Source organism: Rana temporaria, chromosome 7 (assembly GCF_905171775.1).
Source record: "Rana temporaria chromosome 7, aRanTem1.1, whole genome shotgun sequence".
NCBI lineage: Eukaryota > Metazoa > Chordata > Amphibia > Anura > Ranidae > Rana > Rana temporaria.
This window is the reverse complement of record NC_053495.1, coordinates 135,342,502-135,369,834: the sequence shown is the minus strand read 5'-3', so window position 1 is coordinate 135,369,834 and position 27,333 is coordinate 135,342,502. Positions and strand designations below refer to the sequence as shown.

The 27,333-nt window shown below is 41.9% G+C and overlaps 1 protein-coding gene across 1 annotated transcript in view; it reads right to left on the bottom strand.

Moving 5' to 3' along the window:
* PLPPR4 (phospholipid phosphatase related 4) overlaps nucleotides 1–27,333 on the bottom strand; it is a 176,895-nt gene that overhangs the window by 25,923 nt on the left and 123,639 nt on the right. The window contains exon 3 of the mRNA XM_040359986.1: nucleotides 21,623–21,752. Coding sequence (XP_040215920.1) covers nucleotides 21,623–21,752 — 130 coding nt within the window. The remainder of the gene's footprint in view (nucleotides 1–21,622; nucleotides 21,753–27,333) is intronic.

The following is a 27,333-nucleotide window of genomic DNA, read 5'->3' as shown; positions in this document are numbered from 1 at the left end:
GCAGCACTGAAATGCACAATATGCGTGAAAGGATGTTTCTCATGGAACAGAATGTAACAAATGTGCTTTTGGAATGCAGCACGGAAATGGACAATATGCGGCAAAGAATGATGGTCATCGAATCTAATTTTAAGAACATTATTGACATGATGGGCCGTGTCAAAGACTGAAACACCCCCCGCCCATCCCCCGCCCCCACAAACATTTTTACAGTTTGAATAATGAATACGCCAAAATTTGAAGATACACACACAGTGTGCCAACATGTGCTATCTGCCATCACAGAATATCTAATGTCTGTGCTTTGTGGGTCCAACCCCCTCCTCCATCCTCAAGTAGTTGAGAGGAAGGGTTTGCTCCCACAAAACACAGACATTGATCACCCATGATGTCAGATAGCACATGTGGCCATTTGTCTGTTGAACCAATGACATTTGGCGAGTTTGCACTGAATGTGTGTATCTTCCAATTTTGGCGTGTTCCAGTGTGAAAGCACACCATGACTGACTGCTGTTGTGAGTTTTTATATTTTTGGATTTGGATTTTGTTACTTTTTGACCATGTTGAACATTTTGGGATACTATAAAGTTTAGACCATAAAGAATAAACAACGGTAAAAAATTTTAAAAATATATATATAGAATTATAAATCTCTCTAATCACTGAATTTAGTGAAGTAGAGATTTGACTCCAAATTCTCACCTAAAAATTTAGTTTTAGAAAAACACACCAAAAACAACAAAAATGTTAAAAAAATTATTGTTTTTTGTGCATTAAAAATATGCCCAAAAAAAAAATTAAGGCGCTAAACACCCCACCAAATATAATCTATATATATATATATATATGTAAACAATAAATCTAACTATATTTGAGAAAAAAAAAGTGAACTTGTTAATAAATGTATAATCTGCATAATATTTTTGGTTGAATTACCTGAAAAAAAAAAAAACTTAAAAAAAATTTTTTTGACTCCTAAGTACAAAAGCAGGGAGTAATGAAAAAAATATAAAATAATTTTTGGGGTCATGAACAAGCAAAAATTAAAATACTTGACCTCAAAATTTACAAATGGAGTTGCTTCTTATTTCTAGACTCAATACCCTGTTTGTAGATGAGTGAATACTGTGCAAAATGTGGTTCGTTACTAAAAGTGGAGAAATCAATTATGCATTACAATTGAAGAAGTTAGTTAGAGAACCAGGAAGACAGAGAAAAAGAGAAAAAGCATTAATGACAAACAACTGTATAAAGTCCAATGGTCTAATTATTTTTTATTTTTGAGAATATTCCTTTCTTTGGGGGCCGAATTAGAAAGAAATATGATCTGGCATAGCAATGGCCCCCCGACCCATGAAGTACTCAACATATTTGTCGCGTACCTCACGAGCTGATTGGGGGGCCAAGCCAGCGCGACCAGTGTCCAGCCCGGGAAGGGGATCTGAGGGTAGTCTTGCCTCAGAACCGATGTCGGGTAGGTACGTCTGGGAGTGCCTGCGTAAAAAGTTGTGCAAAATGCAGCAGGCAAATACAACGGTGTCCAATTTATATTCCGCCAGATGTATCGATGTCCTGAACAGGCGGAACCGGTTGGTGAGTATCCCAAAGGCATTCTCGACTACCCTCCGAGCCCTGGCCAACCGAAAATTAAACACACTCCTCTCTGAGGTGAGGGTCCTCTGGGGAAAAGGCCGCATGAGGTGAGGACCAAGCCCGAAAGCCTCGTCCGCTAGGAACACAAACGGAAGTCCTTCCACATTATCTTCATCTGGTGGCAATGCCAGACCACCAGCTTGGAGACGATCATAGAAATCAGTCCGTGCGAACACTCCCCCATCAGACATCCGGCCGTTCTTCCCCACGTCCACATATAGAAACTCATACTGTGCCGACACCACCGCCATCAACACAATACTATGATAACCCTTGTAATTATAATAGTACGACCCCGAGCGGGGTGGGGGCACAATGCGGACGTGTTTCCCATCTATTGCTCCACCGCAGTTTGGAAAATCACACCGCTGGGCAAATTGGGAAGCCACAGACTGCCATTCCTGTGGTGTGGAGGGTAGCTGTGGGGACAAAAAAAAAAAGAGATTTAGTACTTTGTAACAAAAACATCCTACAAGCATCCTTGTGACAGTTCACAGTATTAAAATTGCATTAGAAAAATGTGCATGGAGAATTTGGGAAATGAAATATATAGGGCCACTTCATTAAGAGACTCCACAGCCCTCTGATGGGGACAATAAAAGTTTGAAGGGGGGGGGGGGGACACAAAAACCAAAAAGTCCTGTTTGAAAAAATGGCAAGGTGGGTTTGTCCCTAGGATAGCATGCTGGACAGGTTAATATTGGGTAAGGGACAAATATGCAGGTAGGCCAAGAATAAAACATGTAAAGCTGATATCAACATGCATAGGGAGAAAAGGTAACGTTAGTTAAACACACAGCATATCTGGGAAAATAAAAATAAAGTTAGTTGGCCACATTATTAGAGCCAGGAAACTTACCTTAATATACTCCTCATGCATAACTTTGATGATGGCAGCACACGTGTCCGGTATGATGACCCCAAGCGCCTGCGGAGAGATGCCTGTCGAGAACTTGAGGTCCTGCAGGCTCCTCCCAGTCGCCAGGTACCGCAACGTGGCAATAAGCCTCTGCTCGGCCGTGATGGCTTGGCGCATCACAGTGTCCTGCCTCGTGATATAGGGGGACAGAAGATCCAGCAGACGGTTGAATACGGGGTCCGTCATGCGGAGAAAATTCCTAAAGTCATTAGGATTATTCTCCTGGAGTTCCCTAAGCAGAGGCATATGTGAGAACTGGTCACGCTGGCGCAACCAATTCTTGGTCCAGAAACGCCTCCGCCCCCTGTTTCTGGCCAAAGTACTGGACAAATGAACATATCCAGCAGCCATCCCATAAACAGCACCAACTCGCGAAAATTGACGCTGCTGCTCCATCATGGCTTCAAACCGGCCGGCTGGTCAGTCAAGAACACACTGAAACAGAAAGCACTCGCAAATCCAGCACTACCTGCGACAAACGCGTGACAAACAGATACGAGCGCACAGGATGCAACTGCTAAAGCAGAAACAACCTGCTTGCCTATAGCCGAATGACAACTACGTTACCGCAAGCACACGCACTGAACCCGTGAATACACGCTGTCAAAGCCTGGAGACCGAGAAGCGCGAATCAGCTCTAACCAAACCTTCACTAACACGAGCAAACCCGTAACTAGCAAAAGAGGAACAGAGGGCGGCGCCATTAACTTTGGTCTTCCCCTTTATAGTGACGTCGTACGTAGTTTACGTGCACGCGTTCCGGTACGACGGGAATTTGGTCCGCTGGTGTGTACACGCCAGCGGAACAAAACACAAATCAGCCTTGTACGCCGGAAACTGTCGGGCAGACAGTTTCCAGCGCACAGATCCGGTCGTGAGTACAAGGCCTCACAGTTTCGGATATACGGTCCTGTTGGATCTTGTTCCTCAAGAAAATTTCAGCAGTAACATTGTCCACCATGTAAGAAATAGTGACAACTCCAGTGCGTTAAATGTGTAAAAAATGTATTTAAAAAGTTAAAATTGCACTTACAATTATGCAGTTTAAGATTTGCCTTGAATCTAATGTGCCAGCCGGTACACAAAACTCTCAGGCCCCATACACACAGGAGGATTTATCCGCGGATACGGTCCAGCGGACCGTTTCCGCGGATAAATCCTCTCGAGGATTTCAGCAGATTTTAATGCGATGGAGTGTACTCACCATCGCATTGAAATCCGCGCCAAAATCCTCTGGCGATGACGTGTCGCGCCGTCGCCGCGATTATGACACGGCGACGTGCGCGACGCTGTCATATAAGGAATTCCACGCATGCGTTGAATCATTGCGACGCATGCGGGGGATCCCTTCGGACTGATGGATTCGGTGAGTCTGTACAGACCAGCGGATCCATCCGTGGGATCCGATTCCAGCGGATAGATATTCTGTGCTGGAATTCGGAAATATCCGCGGATAAATATCCGCCGGAGTGTACACACCATAGAATCTATCCGCTGAAACCCATTCGATGGGATTTATCTGCGGATAGATTCTATTGTGTGTATGGGGCCTCAGGCTCTCGTCCACTGGGGGAACGTCAGGAGCTTCTTGGGTGACGACAGCGTGCCGCTCCGCCCTACGTCCGTTTCGTAAAAAACTTACTTCTGCACCCTAGTGGCCATCAGAAGTCGCTCCTAACATAGCAGCCGCCTTCTTCATTTTTATCACTGTAGATCACCCACTTGCACACACCTGTGTTTAGCAAGCAGGGTGTTTGAGGTAGCGCAATTTATATTTTGTCTTATGTTTATCTCTTGTATTTATTGTTTGCATGATAATCGCAGCACCTGGAGGGATTAGACTTTTTTTAGCACAGTTTCTTTCCATTTTTTATAAAAAATTAACCACCAAAAGATTGATGCTGATTTGAGATACAATTGCATTAATACATGTCTTCCATAGTATTTAGGAGTGGCTCACTCTCCACCAGTGTTTCTAGGACAGGGAAAGAACAATCTCCATTAATTTATGCTAAGATTACATTTACAGTAGACATATTAACCACTTACCCCCCGGAACATATTGCTGCCTAAAGACCAGAGTACTTTTTGCGATTCGGGACTGCGTCGCTTTAACAGACAATTGCGCGGTCGTGCGACGTGGCTCCCAAACAAAATTGGCGTCCTTTTTTTCCCACAAATAGAGCTTTCTTTTGGTGGTATTTGATCACCTCTGCGTTTTTTATTTTTTGCGCTATAAACAAAAATAGAGCGACAATTTTGAAAAAAATGAATATTTTTTACTTTTTGCTGTAATAAATATCCCCCAAAAATATATAAAAAAACATTTTTTTTCCTCAGTTTAGGCCGATACGTATTCTTCTACATATTTTTCGTAAAAAAAATCGCAATAAGTGTTTATTGATTGGTTTGCGCAAAAGTTATAGTGTTTACAAAATAGGGGGTATTTTTATGGCATTTTTATTAATATTTTTTTTACTAGTAATGGCGGCGATCAGCGATTTTTTTTTCGGTATTGCGACATTATGGCGGACACTTCGGACATTTTTGACACATTTTTGGGACCATTGGCATTTTTATAGCGATCAGTGCTATAAAAATGCATTAGATTACTATAAAAATGCCACTGGCAGTGAAGGGGTTAACACTAGGGGGCGGGGAAGGGGTTAAGTATGCCTGGGTGTGTTCTTACTGTGGGGGGGGGGTGGCCTCACTAGGGGAAACACTGATTTTCTGTTCATACATTGTATGAACAGAAAATCAGCATTTCCCCTGCTGACAGGAACGAGAGCTGTGTGTTTACACACACAGCTCCCGTTCCCCGCTCTGTACCGAGCGATCGCGTGTGCCCGGCGGCGATCGCGCCCGCCGGGCACACGCACGGGAGTCGGGGGCGAGCGGGGAGCGCGCGCGCGCGCCTCCGACGGCGCGCACGCGCCCCCTAGTGGCGGCTATACGATAGGACGTATAGCTACGGGCTCTCGCCCAGGAGAGCCGACCTGCCGCCGTATAATGACGGTGGCTGGTCGGCTACTAGTTAAGCCTTGTGTATGAAAGTGCCAGGATGTCTAATCTAGACTTTCACTATATAGGTAGCTCTACACTAATCTATGAATCAAGAGTTGTTCAACCATTGGTTGCCATAGTGGAGCTGAACACCTTGGAACAATAGCACTATTACCTACAGTAACAGATCATAAATGTGCCACGATTCTGTTCTAGCTAAGTCCCGTAAATTAAACAAGGGTTGTTCAGGAGGTTGCTGTGGCTGATTGACCTCCCATTTGATGGTGCCTGCATAGTTCCACTGACCACAATTGTAAGGAACTCAGTGACCAACAATTGGTTTTAACAAAGGTTCTCAGAAACCTGAAAATTATTTCAAGGGTCTTTCTGGAGTAAAAAATATTGAGAAAGGCTGCACTAAGTACTACTGCCATGCTGTTGGTGTATGGTGGCATGGCTGACTGTTTCAAATATGCAAGGACCTTTCATTTCTATAGGTAGTGTACAGGACGCCAAGAATGGGTCCCAGATGGGTGCTACGTAGCACCAATATTTGGGCTATGGTCACTTTAAGAGAATTGTCTGTGTACTCAGGGATCTTACCCATAATGGGTGAGAAATTCCAGGGTAGTCAAGTAGAGGACTGTCTCTCAGTCCTCTCGGGATTAGTAGAGACGTATTTTGGAACCTAGAATTTTGGAGGTTTGGAATGACATTCGGGTGGGAAAAGAACCTCCACTCCTGATTACAGGGACTCCGATACGGATACCTAAGGGGTTAAGCAGCCTCCAGGAAGCGGCACATAAAACAGGAAGCTCTTACTATTAGGTGTGGTGGTGTAGGAGTTGGGAGGAAACCTGATTGTGTGTGGCACGTGGGCTACAATCTGACAAAACCATCTGGAGCTGGACACTGCTATCCCTGGGGTAAAAGCCCTTACTGACTTTTGCATATTTAATAGTTTGCTTTGTGCTGACGATAATCAGACTTTTGTGTTGCATTTTCTGAAGTTTTGTTTTGCTGCTGGAAGCTCTTTCTTGTGTTTGCTTGAAAGGGTTGTAAAGGTTTGTTTAAAAAAAAAAAGAAAAATAACAAACTTGTTATACTTACCTGCTCTGTGCAAGGGTTTTGCACAGAGCAGCCCCCGATCCTCTTCTTCTGGGGTTCTCCACCAGCGCTTCTGCCAGCTCCCCTTCATCGGGTGCCCCCACAGAAAGCTGCTTTCCATGGGGGGCGCCCCCATGCGTTGCGCTTCCAAGTCCCGCTGCTGCATCCATTGACACAGACAGCGGGACTTAGCCCTGCCCCCCGCTCCCATCTTACTGGATTTGATTGACAACTGCTATCAATCCAGTGAGGAGAGGGACAGCGGCTGGAGACACTGGGTACATCGCTGGTTTGGATCGGGCTCGTAAGAAAAAGGCGAGGGAGACTGGGGGGCAGCTGCAGCACAGAAGAATGCATTAAGGTGAAAAACCTTGAGATTTTACAATCATTTTAAGAAATAAATACTTTTCTGATAAAGATAACTGGCTGTTGCATGTAATCCCAAGGTACTAGACTTCCTGAATATCACAACACGACAGTTTATACATAGACTGTAATTTAAAAAAAAAAAACAATATAAGGTAAATAGGTAATGACAGTAAATACAGTATATAAGTCATTATAATATAAAAATAGGGTTTTTATTAATTTTTGGGAATAATTTTAAATTTGCTCCTGAGTTTTCTGTAGGCGGTATCCTTGATTTTGTGGAGTGTCCCCATGGGTATACAAACCATAGGCTGACATAACACAAAATGTATTTTTATTACCTTCTACTTGACTCTGTGGTGATGCGCATATTTGGAGTCTCCTGACAGACATTAACGGACACAGACTACTTATATTTTGTCTTTTAATATATGTTTCTTATTAAAATAATAGATCATCTTAAAACTATTTTTGCAATTATGTCAGTTTTTGAAACTTGTATTCAAAAAACAAACTCAATGGACCACCACAGGGAGAAAACGAGGTCCTTACTTAAGTCATGACCCATATACTGCACGATTGCTCTCCAGGGGGGAACAATATAATTGAGAAACTACTGTGTAACCGTAGGCAATGTGGCATTAGCTGCATATGCTGAAGTGATTTTCTAAATGACTTCACCTTAAAGTTTTCTTCAATGTTTAAATAAAAATGGGAATCCCTAGTTCACTAAACTGGTGATCTTAAAAAGAATACCTGTCAACTTTGTGTTAAATCATGCCCGATCAATTGCCTAAACCAACAACTTATAAATATTAACTATTTTTTTCTAGCAGTATAGTTACTTTTAATAATATGAATTTCATGGCCATATACAATTGTTCTTATGGCTCTTAAACTTGGCATACAGAATTAAATACATGCTACCCCCAAGGCACCTAATTTGCATAATTGTATTACTATTACTAACAGAAACAGAAGAATTGAATTAAAGATGAGATGTATCATAAATGTTTTGTGCAGTAATTACTAGACAGTGTTTCAGTTTTAATCAGGTTGTAGTATTAAGGTCCAAATAGTAACTGGATGACATTAAGGGGCAGATTCACAGAGCAAGTACGCCGGCGTATCTACTGATACACCGGCATACTTTCAAATTTGCCGCGTCGTATCTTTAGTTTGAATCCTCAAACCAAGATACGACGGCTTCTGGCTTCGATCCGACAGGCGTACGGCTTTGTACGCCTTCGGATCGTAGGTGCAATACTTTGGCGCCCGCTGGGTGGAGTTCGCGTTGTTTTCCGCATCGGGTATGCTAATTAGCTTTTTCCGTCGATCCACGAACGTACGCACGGCTGTCGCATTCTCTTACGTCGTCGCTAGTCGGCTTTTCCCAGCGTATAGTTAAAGCTGCTATTTTGTGGCGTATAGATAGACTTGCCATGTTAAAGTATGGCCGTCGTTCCCGCGTCAAATTTTTTTTTTTTTTTTTTGCGTAAGTCGTCCGTGAATAGGAAAGGACGTAACTCACGTCTAAGTTCAAAAAATTACGTTGGTGCGACGTCATTTCGCGCAAAGCACGGCGGGAAATTTCAAAACGGAGCATGCGCAGTTCATTCGGTGCGGGGACGCGCTTCATTTAAATGAATCACGCCCCCAACCCGCCCAATTTCAAATACGCCGCCAGAAAAACACTACGCCGCCGTAACTTATGGCGCAAAATCGCTGTGGATTCTAAATTCCGCCAGGTAAGATACGGCGGCGTAGCGTATCACTGATACGCAGCGCAAGTGCAAATGTCTGTGAATCTGGCCCTTAGTGTACAAAATCACAGCGTAAGATAAACAATAGCCAGGGTTTTTTCGATCATAAAATACTGTGTTAATCTTTTTTACCCTTTGTGGTTTTTCAGTACTGCTGGTCTTCTTCATACTTTTGCAGCCACTTCCTGTCTACGTGTAGTTGTTTCAGCGTCACCTGACCTACACCAGTTAACTAATAGTGACAGTTTTAACCAGGGGGTCATGTGACAAGGTGATAACTCAAGAGCACATTTGGGAGATGACACTTAGACACTGCCCTGACGGGTCAGTATTTGGCGCATTCTAAATCTATTAAATCAATCAATCAGATCAGATCATTGCCTCGCTTATATCAGGAAGTGCTTGAATGAGGTCCTTAAGGCCTGGTTCAGACCTATGCTTTTTTATGTGCATTTTCAGTTTTTCAGAAACACACTACAGTCCATTTAACATGGTTTCCTATGGGTCATGTTCACATCTGTGCATTTTATGGAAAGGGCCAGGGACTTTTTTTCTGGTTTTTAGTCCCATAGACTTCAATGGATCAAAAACGTGTATTGAAAAATGCAAAATGCACCTGGAATGTGCAAACTGCAACCTGCATAGGTGTGAACCAGGCCTTATGGCAGGATCAGCAAGTTTTTATTTTTTTAACTACTTCAGCCCCGGAAGAATTTACCCCCTTCCTGACCAGAGCACTTTTTACGATTCGGCACCAGTGGAGGTGCGTCTATAGAGGGCGCCATAGCGCCGCCCCCTCTGGCTCTCGCACCGCCACTGATTACAATAACACAGATTCATGCATTACATGAATCTATCTTATTGTTGCCACTGCCGCGACTATTCAGATGGCCGGATGGTGAGCACCGGCCACCTGAATAATGGCAGCTGGTTGGCTGTGTGGAAGTGCCTATCAGAGCCAGCGGCTCTGATAGGCTCTCCGAGTACAGCCCTCAGGCTTCCGGAAACGTATCTAAGGGACGTACGGGGGGTGCGTTCCTTAGATAAGACTCACAGGCATCTCAGCCAATCAGGTTCACTGGTTACTGGTAACCTTATTGGCTGAAGCGTCATCGAGGGCGGGAGAAGACATTGAGGGACTTGGAAGGAGGATGGCTGACTCCCAGAAAGTTAAGTGCCGGGCGGGGGAGGGGCATTTTACAGGGCACAGCGGCGACAATGGGCACAGTGGCAACAATGGGCGCAGTGGCGACATTGGGCACAGTGGCATCAATGGTCACAGTGGCGAAAATGGGCACACTGTGCGACAATGGGCACAGTGACGACAATTGATGGCACAGTGGCTGTGTTTGATGGCATGGCACAGTGACTGCATTTGATGGCATGGCACAGTGGTGACAATTGATGGCACAGTGGCTGTGTTTGATGGCATCGCACAGTGACTGCATTTTATGGAATGGCACAGTGGTGACAATTGATGGCACAGTGGCTGTGTTTGATGGCATGGCACATTGGCTGCGTTTGATGGCATGGCACAGTGGCTGCGTTTGATGGCATGGCACAGTGGTGACAATTGATGGCACAGTGGTTGCATTTGATGGGCCCAGTGGCTGCATTTGATGGGCACATTGAGGCTGCAATTGTTTTTTTTTTTTTTCGTTTGCACTCCCCAAAAAAATTTGAGTACCAGCCGCCACTGTTCGGCATTGTGTCGATTAAATTTTTGCGCTATAAAAAAAAAAAGAGCGACAATTTAAAAAAAAAATATTTTTAAAATTTTGCTATAATAAATATTCCCCAAAAATATATAAACAACTATTTTTTTTCCTCAGTTTAGGCCGATATGTATTCTTCTACATATTTTTGGTAAAAAAATCGCATTAAGCTTATATTGATTGGTTTGTGCAAAAGTTATAGGCCCGGATTCACAAAGCACTTACGCGACGTATCTCGATATACGCCGTGTAAGTGTAACAATGCACCATCGTATCTGTGCGCCGTGCCCACAGAACTAGATACGTCTGAAAATAAGCTTCATCCGACTGACGTAACTTTCCTACGCCGGCGTATCGTGGGCGCATATTTACGCTGGCCGCCTCATTGCAAATATGCAAATGAGGGAGATACGTCGATTCACAAACGTAGTTGCGCCCGGCGCATAATAAACGCGGTTGGCGTAAGGCTTACGTCCGGCGTATAGTTATTCCCCATCTATGAGGCGCAACTCATGCAAAGGTATGGACCAGGGAACAGCCGTCGTATTTTACGTAGTTTACGTAGTAGTACGTGAATAGGGCTGGGCGTAGGTTACGTTCACGTCGTAGGCAGTGATTCGACGTATCTTAGGGAGTAGTTTCGACGTGATTCTGAGCATGCGCACTGGGTTGCGTTCACGGGACGGCGCATGCGCCGTTCATTTTAAGTACTTGTCTGTCACTCGGCCCATCATTAGCATGGGGTCACGCCTCATTAGCATGGCTCACGTCCACTTCCACCTACGTCGGCTTACGCTGAGGGAACCCAGCGTACATTTGGGAGCGAGTGCTCTGTGAATACTGTGCTTGCCTCTCTGCGCTGGTTCGGCATAGCGTAAAAAAGATACGCTATCCCGGCATAAATATGCGCCAATGTATGTGAATCTGGGCCATAGTGTCTACAAAATAGGGGATAGAATTAAGGCATTTTTTTTTTTTGTAGTAATGGTGGTGATTTGGATATTTTTATCGTAACTGCGACATCATAGCGAACACATTGGACACCTTTGACGCTATTTTGGGACCATTGTCATTTATACAGCCATCAGTGCTATAAAATGTGTAAATGGCACTGGCAGGGAAGGAGTTAAACACTAGAGGGCGATGAAGGGGTTAAGTGTGTCCTAGGAAGTGATTCTAACTGTGGGGGGGTTGGGCTACAAGTGACATGACAGTGATCACTGCTCCAGATCACAGGGAGCGTAGATCACTGTCCTTTCACTAGGCAGAACAGGGAAATGCCTTGTTGACATAGGCATCTCCCCGTTCTACTTCTCCGTGACATGATCGCGGGGCCGAGTTAATTGGGCTTCTTAAAGGGGACGTACAGGTACGTCCATTTGCCCACTGCTGCCATTGTGCCGACATAAATCGGCAAGTGGTTAAATGAAAGCTGCAGATTTAACGTGCACCTTGGCCCAGAGTATTGCCATTAAACTATTTATATATTTTTAACAAGCAGTAAAAGTCCGGATTTACACTGTTTCGTGCGCATGCATTGAGCTTGGTAATGCACACGTGTACAGGTAGGTGTGAATGGCCCCAAAGCTTTTCCCTTTGAATCAGTCAGGCTGCACTATTAAATACACTTTTGGAATATCTTTAAAATGTTAAAACTCACCTAAGACTTTATTGATTGGGTTTGGATCTACTTTAAGTAAAAATAAAAACAGATGCAAATAATGTTATATTTTTTAAAAGTTATAATTATATAGTATTTCTTGCTACTGAATACAAATTAGATATGTCAACCATATTTACTGAATTAGGCCACAGAGGCAATATTTTGGTTGTTTTGGGAAGTAGATAGAATAAGATGCATCCCTATCCCTGCAGAATCCTGATGATTCTGTGCTAATTATGCAGAATTTCCAATAAAACAATATTATGTTACCCACTGGATAGTGCATTATAGTTTTAGCATCTGCCTTGTTTGCTTTTCTCTGAAGGCTGTGTTTGAATTTAAACTTTGCTTCAAGTCTATTTATGCCTCTAGGAAATTGTTCTTCCTTTTACAGCACTGTGACCTGAAAAGGCAGACTATTATGGATATGCAGTCTGTTAGTAATGGTGTTGTGCCTACACTGAAATCCTCATCAGTTACTATGACAGATCGGGACGGCTTAGGCCCCATACACACGATAGAATCCATCCGCTGAAAAATCCCCAGCAAATGTGTTTCAGCGGATAGATCCTATGGTGTGTACACTCCAGCGGATCTGTTTCCGCGGATATTTATCCCCTGGGATGGATTCCAGCAGATCAGATATTTGCTGACATGCTAAACAAATCTATCTGCTGGAATCCATCCCAACGGATGGATCCGCTGGTCTGTATAGACTCACCGGATCCATCCGTCCGAAGGGATCCCCCGCATACGTCGTAATGATTCGACGCATCCGTGGAATTCCTTATATGACAGCGTCGCGCACGTCGCCGCGTCATAATCGCGGCGACGGCGCGACACGTCATCGCCAGAGGATTTCGGCGCGGATTTCAATGCGATGGTGAGTACACTCCATCGCAGAGAAATCCGCTGAAATCCTCGAGAGGATTTATCCGTGGAAACGGTCCGCTGGACCGTATTCGCGGATAAATCCTCTCGTGTGTATGGGGCCTTACACTCTCATGCCTCGTACACACAACTGGTTTTCATGACGAGAAAACTGCCATTTTTTATATTGGTCGTAAAAAACGGTCGTGTGTATGCTCCCTAGCAGTTTTCTTGATGAAAAAACTGCCTGGAAAAAAATTGAAACCAGCTCTCTTTTTTCTCATCGTGTTTCCCGGTTGCGTGTATGCTTTTCTGAGGGGAAAAAAAACGTGCATGCTCAGAATCAAGTAGGCAGCCCAAAAGCAGCCCAAAGGGTGGCGCCATTTGAAAGGAACTTCCCCTTTATAGTCCCGTCGTACCTGTTGTACGTCACTGTGCTTTGGTAGGACCGTTTTTTGTATGAACGTGTGTATGCAAGTCAGGCTGTCGAGGAAAAACATTGTTTTTTTGACTGCCGAGAAAAATGGTTGTGTGTACAAGGCATCAGGCTGGATTCACACCTATGCATTTTTAGTGCTTTTTGCATTTTTCAGATTTGCACTACAGAACGTGTTCCATAGGAAACCATGATAAATGGACTGTAGAGCAAATCTGCAAAATGCAAAAAGCACAAAAAATGCATAGGCGTGAATCCAGCCTCAAATAGTACTAAGCAGTTTTGTAAGTCTGATGCCGCGTACAGACGGTCGTTTTTTGTGATGAAAAAAAAACGACGTTTTAAATCATGAAATAAAACGACGTTTTTGAAACTTCATTTTCAAAAACGACATTGCCTACACACCATCGTTTTTTCACAATGCTCTAGCAAAGGTTACGTTCACCACTTTTTTCCATTGAAGCTCGCTTCATAACTAGTAGTGTTGAGCAGAATACGCCATATTCGATTTCGCGATATATCTCGAATATATAGTCGAATATTCGAGATATATTCGCTAAATTCGAATATTCGTGATATTTTATCGAAATGAAATGATTGCGAATTTTCGCTATTGCGAATGCGAAAATAATTGCGAATTTTCGATAACTGCGGTAGGAGCACTCTGATTGGCTCAGAATATTCGTGATATTTTACAATACAAAATAATTGCGAATATTCGGCAAATGCGGAAGGAGCACTCTGATTGGCTCAGAATATTCTTGATATTTTACAATACAAAATAATTGCGAATATTCGGCAAATGCGGAAGGAGCACTCTGATTGGCTCAAAATATTCTTGATATTTTACAATACAAAATAATTGCGAATATTCGGCAAATGCGGAAGGAGCACTCTGATTGGCTCAGAATATTCGTGATATTTTACAATACAAAATAATTGCGAATATTCGGCAAATGCGGAAGGAGCACTCTGATTGGCTCAGAATATTCTTGATATTTTACAATACAAAATAATTGCGAATATTCGGCAAATGCGGAAGGAGCACTCTGATTGGCTCAGAATATTCTTGATATTTTACAATAGAAAATAAAAAGTGTTTTGCATTGGTGGTGATTCTTTACTCTATCCATCTGTCACAGCCGTTTGTCAATCAAACACCTTAAAGATTGAACACGTTCATGCAGCATGCTTTGGACTTTTTTTCACTTCACATATCAAAGACATTTTTATGAAAGATTATTTTTCTATTATTGGGACTATATTTCTTTATATATTTGTTTCACTGTGTATTTCACAAGTTATTTGCGGTTGCTTATTTTATAATTTGCCCACATGTCTTGTCACTATTTTTTATTCTTGTAGAGCGACTCCATTTTCTGTCTTGTATTAATTTATGTTGTATAACATTTTTGAGTTGCTGCTGTATTCTCCCCTTTTTTTAAGGTATGCGCAATTTTTTCCTTCTTACAAAAAAAAATAATATCAAACATACAAATATTCATAACAGAAACATACACAAAGCCCCCCCCTTTTGCATCAGAGACAATCAGAGTTCTCCTACCACAGTTATCGAAAATTCGCAATCATTTTCGCATTCGCATTAGCGAAAATTGCAATTTTTTTTTTTTTATATTCAGCAACATAAAAGGATCGCCTCAGCTTAGCTACTCAGCCCAGGGTCTCTAATCATACCAGCAATGCTTTTAGACGTCGATAGGATGTGATCTGTTTTAAAAATAAAATTGAAAAAATGCGAATATTCGGAATTGCGAATATTCATTGCGAAATTCGAAATATATTGCGAATACTCGAATATGCCATATTCGAGCCGAATATTCGCAATACGAATATTCGTGAGCAACACTAATAACTAGCTTCTGGGCATGCGCGGGTTTAAAAACTTTGTTTTAAACGTCGTTTTTTGCTACACACGGTCAATTTCGGTGAAACAAAAAACGACGTTTTGAAAAACGACACAAAAAATTCAAGCATGTTCGAATTTTTTTTTTCTCGTTTTTTTGAAGACATAAAACGACGTTTTGCCCACACACGATAATTTTAAATGACGTTTTTTAAAACGTCGTTTTTTTTCATCACAAAAAACGACCGTCTGTACGTGGCATGAAGTTTGAAATCGAATGACAGATTTTATATCTAGCATTGTATGTATATCTTAGAATGCCTTAAAGTATAACTAAAGGCGCTTTATTTTTTGGATAGAGTAGAGGTTAGAACACATGTCACTTTTTATTGCTGTCTGTGCCCCAGTTAAGGAGGTTCACCCTCTCTATTGGTCCTGTTTACCATTATCATTGAAAGTGAAAGTAATGGAAATATCCCAAATTTTGGATTGTCCCCAGAAAAGTAAAAGAAGGGAGATGTTCCAATGGGGACACTGGTTTTGGTGATATGGGGGTCCCCAAGGAATTCCCTTTATTTACAGGGGTTTCCTCTCACTTCCTGTTTGGCTATAGGACAGGAAGTAAAGGGAAATCTTTGCAATGGGGTACAGATGGCGAAAAAAAATATATGACAGGGCTTATAACCCTCTATCCAAAAGTTAAAAAAATATTTGCCTATAGTTCTACTTTAAATATGAACTCCAGGCAGATAAACAGTAACAGACACAAATTAAAAGGGTTGAAAACCCTCTGCGTTTTTCACCTTAATGCCTTCTATGCATTAAGGTGAAAACCCTTCTTTACTGTAGCAGTGCCCGCGAGCCCCCCTTATACTTACCTGAGCCCCGTAATTCCCGCTACTGGAACGAGCACACCAGCTCCGGCCGATTTCTCGTGTCCTGATTAGATAGATTGATAGCAGCGTAGCCATTGGCTCCCACTGCTGTCAATCAAATCCAATAACGCGGATGTCAGGGTGCGGAGCCGAGTCCCGCTGTCCTGCTGTCTGTCCCATAGTGTCCAGTAGGAGAGCATTTCTCCGACGGGACACTCGAGAAGAGGAGGAGCCAGGAGTGCCACTGAGGGACCCCAGAAGAGGGGGATCGGAACACTTTGTGCATAACCAACTGCACAGGTGAGGTAACTATGACATGTTTGTTTTGTTTTTAAAACCTAAACTTTTGCAAACCCCTTTAATGGCACATCTGTATGCAATAATGATTCAAAGATTTTTTTTTATGCAACCAGTTCAAGTACTTTGTATCAGCTTTTTGTAATTTCCTATAGAGTAGCTCTTAGACTGAGTGAATAGAGGGAAGGACTGGGACTAGGTCAGGTGTTCTGCATATGAATATGTGGAGGAAAAGCACATTAATAGCATAGGGAGTGAGCAGAGTGGTGACCTCAACTGCCTGTTGCTGCTCTTACATTATCCAATCAGTTGGAGTGACACCAGTAGGCACTCGGAATAGAAGTGGGAAGTAGGTAACTGTTGAAATCGGGTACCTGCCCCCCCCCTCTCCTCATAAGTGCCAATGGTTCAAGAAGATCCGGGGACCTTAATCTTTTGGGTGGAGCTACACTTTAATGTCCGCTTTTTAAAGAAAAACAAACGTTGTGGCAAAACAGGGCCTTAATTTTATTTAAAATACTACAGCTTGTAATATAATTAAAACAAAATTACATTTTGTCAGCCCTAAACCTGATAAAAATACAGGCAGTCCCCAGGTTACAAACAAGATTTCTGCGCATATCCACTCTAGTGTGACACTGTTTAATAAAATCTAAAAATAAAATCTTCAATTCATAGACTCACATTTTGTGGTATATGTGTAAGCATATAAATCGCCTCCTCTCCTGGATTGCCACTGTAAGATCTAGCCGGAAGAAGGGAAGTTCCAGCCAACAGGCAGTTCATAGCAGTGGTGTCACCTGGGGGGGGGGCAGAGGTGGCCATGCCCCCCCCAACATTATACTGTGCCCCCCATTTAAAATAAATGGACAATGGGATCACTCTTGAATTCAGGGGACAGGGATAGACTGAGCCGTTGTAGCGCTGGCTCCGGCTCCTCCTCCACCTGACTCCTTTCCTGGAAACTGGACTGGTTGCTAGAGCCACCAGGCATCTAACAACCAGTGACGTCAGAGCCGCCATTATTCTCTCTCCCCTCCCTCCTTAGAGTTTGCATTAATCCCTCTGTTCCCTCCCTCCTCTCTCGTACGGGATGGGAGTGGAGAGGAGACACATCCGATCTGCTCCTTCTCTCTCCCCTGACCCCCCCCCCCTCACCGCCGCTGCTGTCACTCTCACTCCCATCCTGTGTGTGTACCGCAAGGTCAAGTGTAAAGCTATCGAGCTCACACTTCCCGCGGTACACACACAGGATGGAGCGAGAGTGGCCACACACACATCCCGGTTTTCTCAGGGGCAAGGGGACTGATCGGGTGTTCATACAATGTATGAACACCGATCAATCTCTTCCCCTAGTCAGTCCCATCCCCCCTACAGTTAGAACACAAACTAGGAAACACAATTAAGCCCGTGATCACCTCCTAGTGTTAACCCCTTCCCTGACAGTGATATTTTTACATTAATCAGTGCATTTTTATAGCTCTGATCACTGTATAAATGCCAATGGTCCCAAAAATGTGTCAAAAGTGTCCGCCATAATAATAAAAATCAGCACCATAACTAGTAAAAAATAAATAAATAATAATAATAAAAATGTCATAAAACTACCCCCTATTTTGTAGACGCTATAACTTTTGCACAAACTAATCAATATACGCTTATTCCAAAATATGTAGAAGAATACGTATCGGCCTAAACTAAGGAAACATTTTATTTTATTTTTAAATTGGGATATTTATTATATCAAAAAGTAAAAGATATAGGGGCAGATCCACGTAGATCGGCGCATTTATCCGCCGGGCGCAGCGTATCTAAGATACACTACGCCGCCGTAGTTTTTTCAAATCCTCAAAGAATTTGCGCCGTAAATTACGGCGGCGTAGTGTATCTTTGGCGGCGTAAGGGCGCGGAATTCAAATGGATGTGATGGGGGCATGTGACCCGACGTAAACAACGTTTTTTTTTAACTGCGCATGCGCCGTCCGTGGGGGTATCCCAGTGCGCATGCTCGAAATTAACCCGGAACAAGCCAATGCTTACGACGGTGACGTCATTCTACGCAAACGACGTAAAAATTTCAAATTTCTACGCGGGAAGGACGGACATACTTAACATTGAGTACGCCTCATAACACTAGCTTTAACTATACGCCAGAAAAAGCCGAACACAAACGACATAAAAAAATGCGCCGGCCGGACGTACGTTCGTGGATCGCCGTAACTAGCTAATTTGCATACTCAACGCGGAATTCGACAGAAACGCCACCTAGCGGCCACCGAAGAATTGCAGCTTAGATCCGACGGCGTACTAAGACGTACGCCTGTCGGATCTAGCCTAGATGCCGTCGTATCTTGTTTTGAAGATACAAAACAAAGATACGACGCGCAAAATTTGAAATTACGCGGCGTATCAAGAGATACGCTGGCGTAATTGTTCTGTGGATCTGCCCCATAGTGTTTTTTTTTTCAAAAGTGTCGCTCTTCTTTTGCTTATAGTGCAAAAAAAAAAAAAACGCAGAGGTGATCAAATACCACCAAAAGAAAGCTCTATTTGTGGGAAAAAAAGGACGTAAATTTTGTCTTGGTACAGCGTGGCACCACTGCGCAATGACTTGGAACAAGTAAGCAGATCAAAAGTCCTGACTTTACCCTGAATTACCTGACCTACATACTTGTTCCAGGTCAGTAACTAGTATAAAAGAGGTAAGGTCAGCATAATAGCCAGTCAAATATCATTTTCAGTAGAATTGAAGCTTCTATTTTTCCTATAAAAGGTTACTTGAAGGCATATTGACAACACACTTAGCGCAGTTTGCAGCCGAAGTCTGGAAAAACATATAATACAAGTAAAAAAAAAATATATATGGACAGTCTTCACATTGTACCATAAGGGATGAGTCTAACAAACATGACATAAAGCAGTCATAATAAAATCAAATTCATAGTGTAAAGCCCTGTACACACGATCGGTTTGTCTGATGAAAACGGACCGATGGACCGTTTTCATCGGACGAACCGATCGTGTGTGGGCCCCATCGTTTTTTTTCCCATCGGTGAAAAAAAATAGAACCTGTTTTAAAATTTTCTTATGGTTAAAAAACCGATAGAAAAAAACGATCGTCTGTGGGGAAATCAATCGGTCAAAAATCCATGCATGCTCAGAATCAAGTCGAAGCATGCTCAGAAGCATTAAACTTCATTTTTCTCAGAACATCGTAGTGTTTTACGTCACCACGTTGGACACGATCTGATTTTTAACCGATGGTATGTAGGCAAGACTGATGAAAGTCAGCTTCATCGGATATCTGATGAAAAAATCCATCGGATTAGATTCCATCAGATATCCGATCGTGTGTACAGGGCATAAGACATCCTCAGCAAGGTTAGAGAACCAATACCATCAGACTATACATGACAATGAAACAAAGATCTGAAATATCAATGAATTGGATACTGGGTTTTGATTTCCCACACCACTTACTGTAGCTTTGCTCAAAATAAACATTCACCAAGGATGTGTGTTAAACATTTCACCACCAGAAGATTTACCCCCCTTCATGACCAAGTCACTTTTTGCAATACGCATTGCGTTACCTTAACTGACAATTGAGTGGTTGTGCGAGGCTGTACCCAAATAAAATGTATGTCATTTTTTACCCACAAATAGAGCTTTGGTATTTGATCACCACTGTGTGCTTTATTTTTTACGCTATAAACAAAAAAATACCTTTTTTACTTTCTGCTATTAAACATATCCTATAAAAAATTGAAAACATCAAATTTCTTCATAAATTTAGGCCAATATGTATTCTGCTAAAAGCTTTTGGCATAAAAAAAAAATACAGGTAAGCGTATATTGATTAGTTTACACGAATGTTATAGCAACTACAAACTATATATATGCACTGTCACTGTACTAATGACACTAGCTGGGAAGGGTTTAAATATCTAGGGCGATTAAAGGGTTAAATGTGGGCCTAGCCAGTGTTTTGGTGTACTAAGTAGGCTGCTTTTACTAGAGGAAAAAATTGATTCTAGTCCCTGTTTTGCTGAAACACAGAATCCATTCCTTCCCCCGTCAGAACAGCAATCTGCCTTCTTTACATAGGCAGATTGCCATTCTGTGTTCTTTACCGATGATCGGCGGGTGATGGAGGACATTAAGTGTACCCAGCACCCGCAGAAGCAGCGAGCCCCCCTGCTGGCGGAAATGCCAAATCACGTGTGTAGCAGGTACTTTTCCAGATTGATCTAATATATTAGGGGACAGCTGTCTGCTTCACACACAGACTCTCAGAGCTGCTTGTTTGTACATTCCCTATTGGAGGTTGTCTGTAAACTCCCTATTGGAAGAGCCTGAGCCAATCATCATACAGCAGCAAAGGACTGTGGTGGAGGAGATAAAAAGCCAGAGGAACTAGGCCAGAGCCTCTCCTGCACTCTATGTGTGCGTGAAATCTCAGCCTACCAAGGGGCACACATCCTGCAACTCCAGCCCAGAGGAACATATTGTTCATGCAGCTTCAGCCCAGAGGAACAGATTGTTCATGCAGCTCCAACCCACCACGGGTATTGAGATCATTTCACTGGTTGTGTACTAAAAGCTTCATAGGCCGGCCTGGGGTTCCCCTTTAGCCACAGAATCCCACACACACACCAAAAGTTATTGGGGAGTCTATTTAATCTGTACATATTGTTACCTATTGCTTTCGTTGTTTGCATAGTGTTCCTGATTGTTTTCTATAAACTATTTCAACCAAGTCCTGGGCACTTACACAGGTCCTGGCTGACTAATGTTAACCTGAATTTTACTTTTTTTCAAGTAAACTACAAGAAGAACTGTGTTGTGTATTCCTGCTGAAAGCATTGTTTCTGAAATGTCCATGTGTCACCCTTTTTAACTATAAAGTTAAAAAGATTAATTCTAGGAGCTCTTTTCTTCCAAATAAGATCTAAAAACACCCCACTAAGTTTTTTTAAAAGGTCTGAGGGATCCAACATGGGGCGTTATGAATGGAAGTTTTGATATCTATACCGATTTTCCATAATCAAATGAATGCTTATGTTACATAAAAGACAATCACACCTATAAACCTGACAGCTCTTCTTAGAAAGGAGTTGAAGTTGCATCCTCCAGCATTGATATTTGCTTCTGCTCCCATTCCATTTTTTCTTTTGGACAGACAGCAGTATAAGACACCTTCACCAACCATTATCTAAAAAGAAATGAAACACCATAAATGATGCATTAAAAACATGTTGCCATAGCAGATAATGTGTAACTTTCTATTACATACTGTATTTGTCCTCTTCTTTGGCTGGAATATTTGTGAATGGGAGAGCAGAAGGGTCAGGACGCTATCTACTTTGCATATAGAGAAAGGAGCTGTGTTTTAGTGGGCGTCCTGACACTCCTGCTCGCCCCCTCCCCCCTCAAGAGGTTTTCTCCACACCAGGGAGAAAGTGTTGCATTACTGTGTGGAGTTACAGACAGAAGAACAGGAAGTGAGGATTTCTCAGAAGAAATAAGGACATTTAAAAGCAAAATCGAAGGATGAGGTAAGTGAAGGAGGACTGCACTAAGGTAAAGGAAGCTATTTAGGGATTTTTTTTTTACCTTTACAACCCCTTTAACTCTATTAATCCAAGATTATTCTACATATAGAGGAATGATTCGACACAGAGAGAAAAGATTTGACATTATAGAGACAGTGTTGGGGTAGACCGTTCGACATGAACGACAAAGATTCGACGAAGCAGCAAAAAACATACAAACGTTGAATCTGTGATTGAAGGCTTATGGTGTCTGTCAAAAGTTCTAAGAAGATTCGACAAGCAGCTAAACTGTACGACGCTGCAATTGCAATCAAATCCTCCGCCCATAGGCTATAGAAGAATTCAAATGTTGGTTGACTAGTAATAATAATTTATAAATATAATTATTACTAGTCATACAACATTAGAATATTTCTATAGCTTGTAGGCGAAACATTCGACCGGATATGCAAGATTGCAATGTCATACAGTTTAGCTGCTCCGTCGAATTTTCTTAGAACATTCGACAGACACCATAAGCCTTCAATGACAGATTCTACCTAAATTTATTCAGATTTTCGGACGAATGCATTTTTTAACGAAACAAAATAAATAAAACATAATTTTGGGAGTAACTAAATACATTTATTTTTCGGACGAAAACAAAATTCAGAAAAAAAATATTTCATTGTGCACATGTCTAGTGATCATTAGTGAACAAATGTGTCATTATTTGAATCAAATACAATTACTGACACTAATAAAGTTATATGAAAGCAGAGAAGGACTGGACTGGGATGCCAAGAGGCATTGCCGCCTAGGTCATTACTAATAACATATGTTGAGCTGGTGGTCTTGATTGCAGCAGGACCAGCAGTTGTTACATAGATGTATCTTCCTCATTTAGACCTGTGATCACATCATCTAGCATTGGAAAATCTTCCAGCACCAACTTCCACTAAGGCGTCATGTGACTAAAAACCAGAAGCAACAGCGGAAACTGACCGATGCTTAAAGATCGGAAAAGTTTTGTCAAAATAAAACATATCCTTTAGCAATACCCACTTTTTACCACGCCCAGCTACCACTAAAAAATCATTGCTCAATTTCTTTAGCCAACATGGTTGTTCTGTGGAACCTTAGAGGCTTATGTGTGGCCGGCTATTCTAAGGCATCACAGACCATTCTTATTTCTTACATTCAATCTTTTTATTTATTTTCAAGTACAGAAAATACAACATAAACATGAATCCAAAATGAGGAACAATGTAAAAAGAATACTCTAATAATATAACTTTCCATAGAGAGTAAGAATGGCCATGGGCCTCTCTGGGTGGTGAGGAAGGAGAAACGTAATACCCGTCACCATCCCTGACTGGGAAGAAGTCCATTAATGGGGCTCGATGTGTTGGTTTGTCTAAGACCCATCAAATCATCTGATGCCCTTTACACACGATCGGTTCGTCTGATGAAAGCGGTCCGATGGACCGTTTTCATCGGACGAACCGATCGTGTGTGGGCCCCATCAGTTTTTTCCCATCGGTAAAAAACGTAGAACCTGTTTTAAAATTATCTGATGGTTAAAAAACCGATCGTCTGTGGGCAAGTCCATCAGTTAAAAATCCATGCATGCTCAGAATCAAGTAGACGCATGCTCGGAAGCAGTGAACATTTTTTTCAGCACGTCGTAGTGTTTTGCGTAACCGCGTTCTGACACGAACGGATTTTTAACTGATGGTGTGTAGGCAAGACTGATGAAAGTCAGCTTCATCGGATATCCGATGAAAAAATCCATCGGTCCGTTTTCATCGGATGAACCGATCGTGTGTACGTGGCATTACAGAACCGTAGTAAACCAAGTAACACTAAAAGCCATAATGGCAAATTATGCCGTGTACACACAACCATTTTTAGCGATGTGAAAAATTGCATTTTTTTTCATGTCATTAAAAACGATCGTGTGTGGGCTTCCAGAGCATTTTTCGCGACATAAAAAATTTAGAACATGCTCTAAATTTTCGTGTCGTTTTTAACGTTGTCGTTTTTAACGACGTAAAAAATGGTCGTGTGTGAGCTTTAACAACGTGAAAATAATGCGCATGCTCAGAAGCAAGTTATGAGACAGGAGCGCTCGTTCTGGTAAAACTAGCGTTCATAATGGAGATAGCACATTCATCACGCTGTAACAGACTGAAAAGCGTGAATCGCCTCTCACCAAAGTTTTACTAACACAAAATCAGCAAAAGCAGCCCCAGGGGTGGCGCCATCCGAATGGTACTTCCCCTTTATAGTGCCGCCGTACGTGTTGTACGTCACCGAGCTTTGCTAGAGCATTTTTTTTTCACGATCGTGTGTAGGCAAGGCCGGCTTAACAATAATCGAGTTGAAAAGAATTTTGTTTTTTCTAGACCATTAAAAATGGTCCTGTGTACGCAGCATAATTGTCTAGCTTTAGTTGTGTAGTTTAGAGTTAATACCCCAAATTAGGGGGAAGTCCATAACCTTTAGGGGTAGATAGACTATTTTTATTTCAGGTATAGTGACAAACGAGGTCCAAGAATTGTGTGTGTTTTCTGAGAAGTTAGATAAAACGTATGCAGTAACAGCTGGCATAATATACTTTTTTATATATATATATATATATATATATATATATATATATATATATATATATATATATATATATATATATATATATATATATATATATATAAAACATGGAACAAGGGATTTAATGCCACAAGGATAATAACAATTATTATAAAAAAAAAATGTTATTGATATAGAAAATTATTTTTAAAAGAAATGAACAAAGGTTTGCTCACATGAACAAACAATGATATAAAAATCACAACATGATGGCAGATGCACACAGATACACAAAGCTACATAAATGCCAGTTTGCTCGACATTCCCCACAAAATGCCTCCCAGGAGCAGCAAGGCTGCAAAGAAACCCAGAAAAAAAAATATAATGAACAACAAAAAAACAAAGTAATATACATCATGATACACCAATGATACACTGATGAAACCCAACAGACGAACCCCTTTTGAGAAGTTTTCATATTATACATTAAAAGAGCATACAACAACCAAACTAATAATCCATGGCATTAATTAATTATAGCATGCAAACTTCTCAAAAAATGTTCATCTACCGAACCTCAGCACACCACCAGTATATCATGATTACTCTGTTTGTTATTCACCATATTTTGTTTCTGCACCTCTTCACAGCAACCACGTGCTCTCTCCCCACCTCTCCTGAAGAAGAACCCTGTGAAACACGTTGAGCCAACATTCACCCACATAGCTCCACATATCTATATGCACCCACTATTCACTATCATGTTGCAACCTTTTTTTTTTGGCATAATATACTTTATCTGATTTGTAGCTTCAAGCAACATAGAAAGTTCAGTTTCCAGAATGCAAACCAATGCAGGCGATAATGAACACATATATCTAATACATGCCCAGCAAAAGCAATACGTTCAGGACCATGGACAGCTTTTGTAAATTACAGTGTTGACTGTAACAAACACAAAAGGTCATACTCCAATTACATCACTGTCATGTCAGTTTGTTTAGTCATTGCTGGTAAGCAACATAACCTCACCTAAAGGTTGCACTTCTTTAACCACTTGCAGGTTAAGGACCTTGCCCCTTTTGCGATTCGGCACTGCGTCGCTTTAACCACTTAAGCCGCGGACCAAAATGCAGGAAAAAGGACCTTGCCCCTTTTTGCGATTCGGCACTGTGTCGCTTTAACTGACAAATGCGCGGTCGTGCGACGTGGCTCCCAAACAAAATTGGCGTCCTTTTTTTCCCACAAATAGAGCTTTCTTTTTGTGGTATTTGATCACCTCTGCGGTTTTAATTTTTTGCGCTATAAACAAAAATAGAGAGACGATTTTGAAAAAAATGCTATATTTTTAACTTTTTGCTATAATAGATATCTCCAAAAAACATATATATATATATATAAAAAAAAATCCTCAATTTAGGCCAATACGTATTCTTCTACCTATTTTTGGTTAAAAAAAATTGCAATAAGCGTTTATCGATTGGTTTGCGCAAAATTTACAAAATAGGGGATAGTTTTATGGCATTTTTATTAATAATTTTTTTTTTACTACTAATGGCAGCGATCAGTGATTTTTTTTGTGACTGTGGCATTATGGCGGACACATTGGACACTTTTGACAAATTTTTGGGATCATTGTCATTTTCACAGCGAAAAGTGCTATAAAAATGCACTGATTACTGTGAAAATAGCAATGGGAGTTAAGTGGTTAACCACTAGGTGGCGCTAAGGGGTTAAATGTGCCCTAAGGGAGTGATTCTTACTGTAAAGGGGGGTGTGGCTGCAGGCGTGACGTCACTGATCGTCGTTTCCTATATCAGGGAACAGACGATCAGTGTCACTGCCACAGTGAAGAATGGCTAAACTGATGTTTTTAGATGCCGGTTTCTAGCTGTCAAGATAAATCGTTCAGGAGAGGTTGAACAATGTCCTGTGTACATGAAAGCCTTAGAGGCTGCAGCAGGTACCTTGAGCCTGCCAAATTTCTGGGCTTGTCAACTTCCAGCACCATTAACACCGCCCCCCTCACACACACACACAGCTATTTGCTTTCTGCTCAATCAATCATTTAGGTACAGTGTCAGGTGTGGGCATTGCCAGAGGGCATACTGTATGCGAATACAGTCAGTCCAGGAACTCGTCAAGCCTTAAACTTGTATTCTAGTGGTGCGAAAATACTTACATTCAATTTCTAACTGCCACTAGATCTGGGATTTACATAAGCTCTCCCAAGGATAAATGTATTTACATGCTGGAAATGCTCAGTGCTCTTTCCTTTTCTGTCAGAGCAAGACATATTCTAATCTGATGTGAGTAGAGGTAACTCTGTAACGGAAAAACAGGTCAGAGTAAGCTGCAGGGGCTTGTGATATCATTGTGCTCACAATACTAAGCTTCTGCTCACTTGTGCTCTTGAAAGAAGATCCAAGGCAGTCTGGATAGCAACTATTCTTTGAACTCTGCCTGCCTTTTACCTGGATTGTCATTGAACCACTGTGCATGTCTGCCCCCCGCAATGTCCTGTTTGCTTTGCTTAGTCCACAGCTGCCCCGGCGTGGTAGCCAGGCACTATAGCATTGTGTATAAGTCCTGGGGGGACACACACATGCAATAAGGAAACATCAGAACTTTGCTGGCATGGATGCAGAGAAATAGGGAATATGGCACACATAC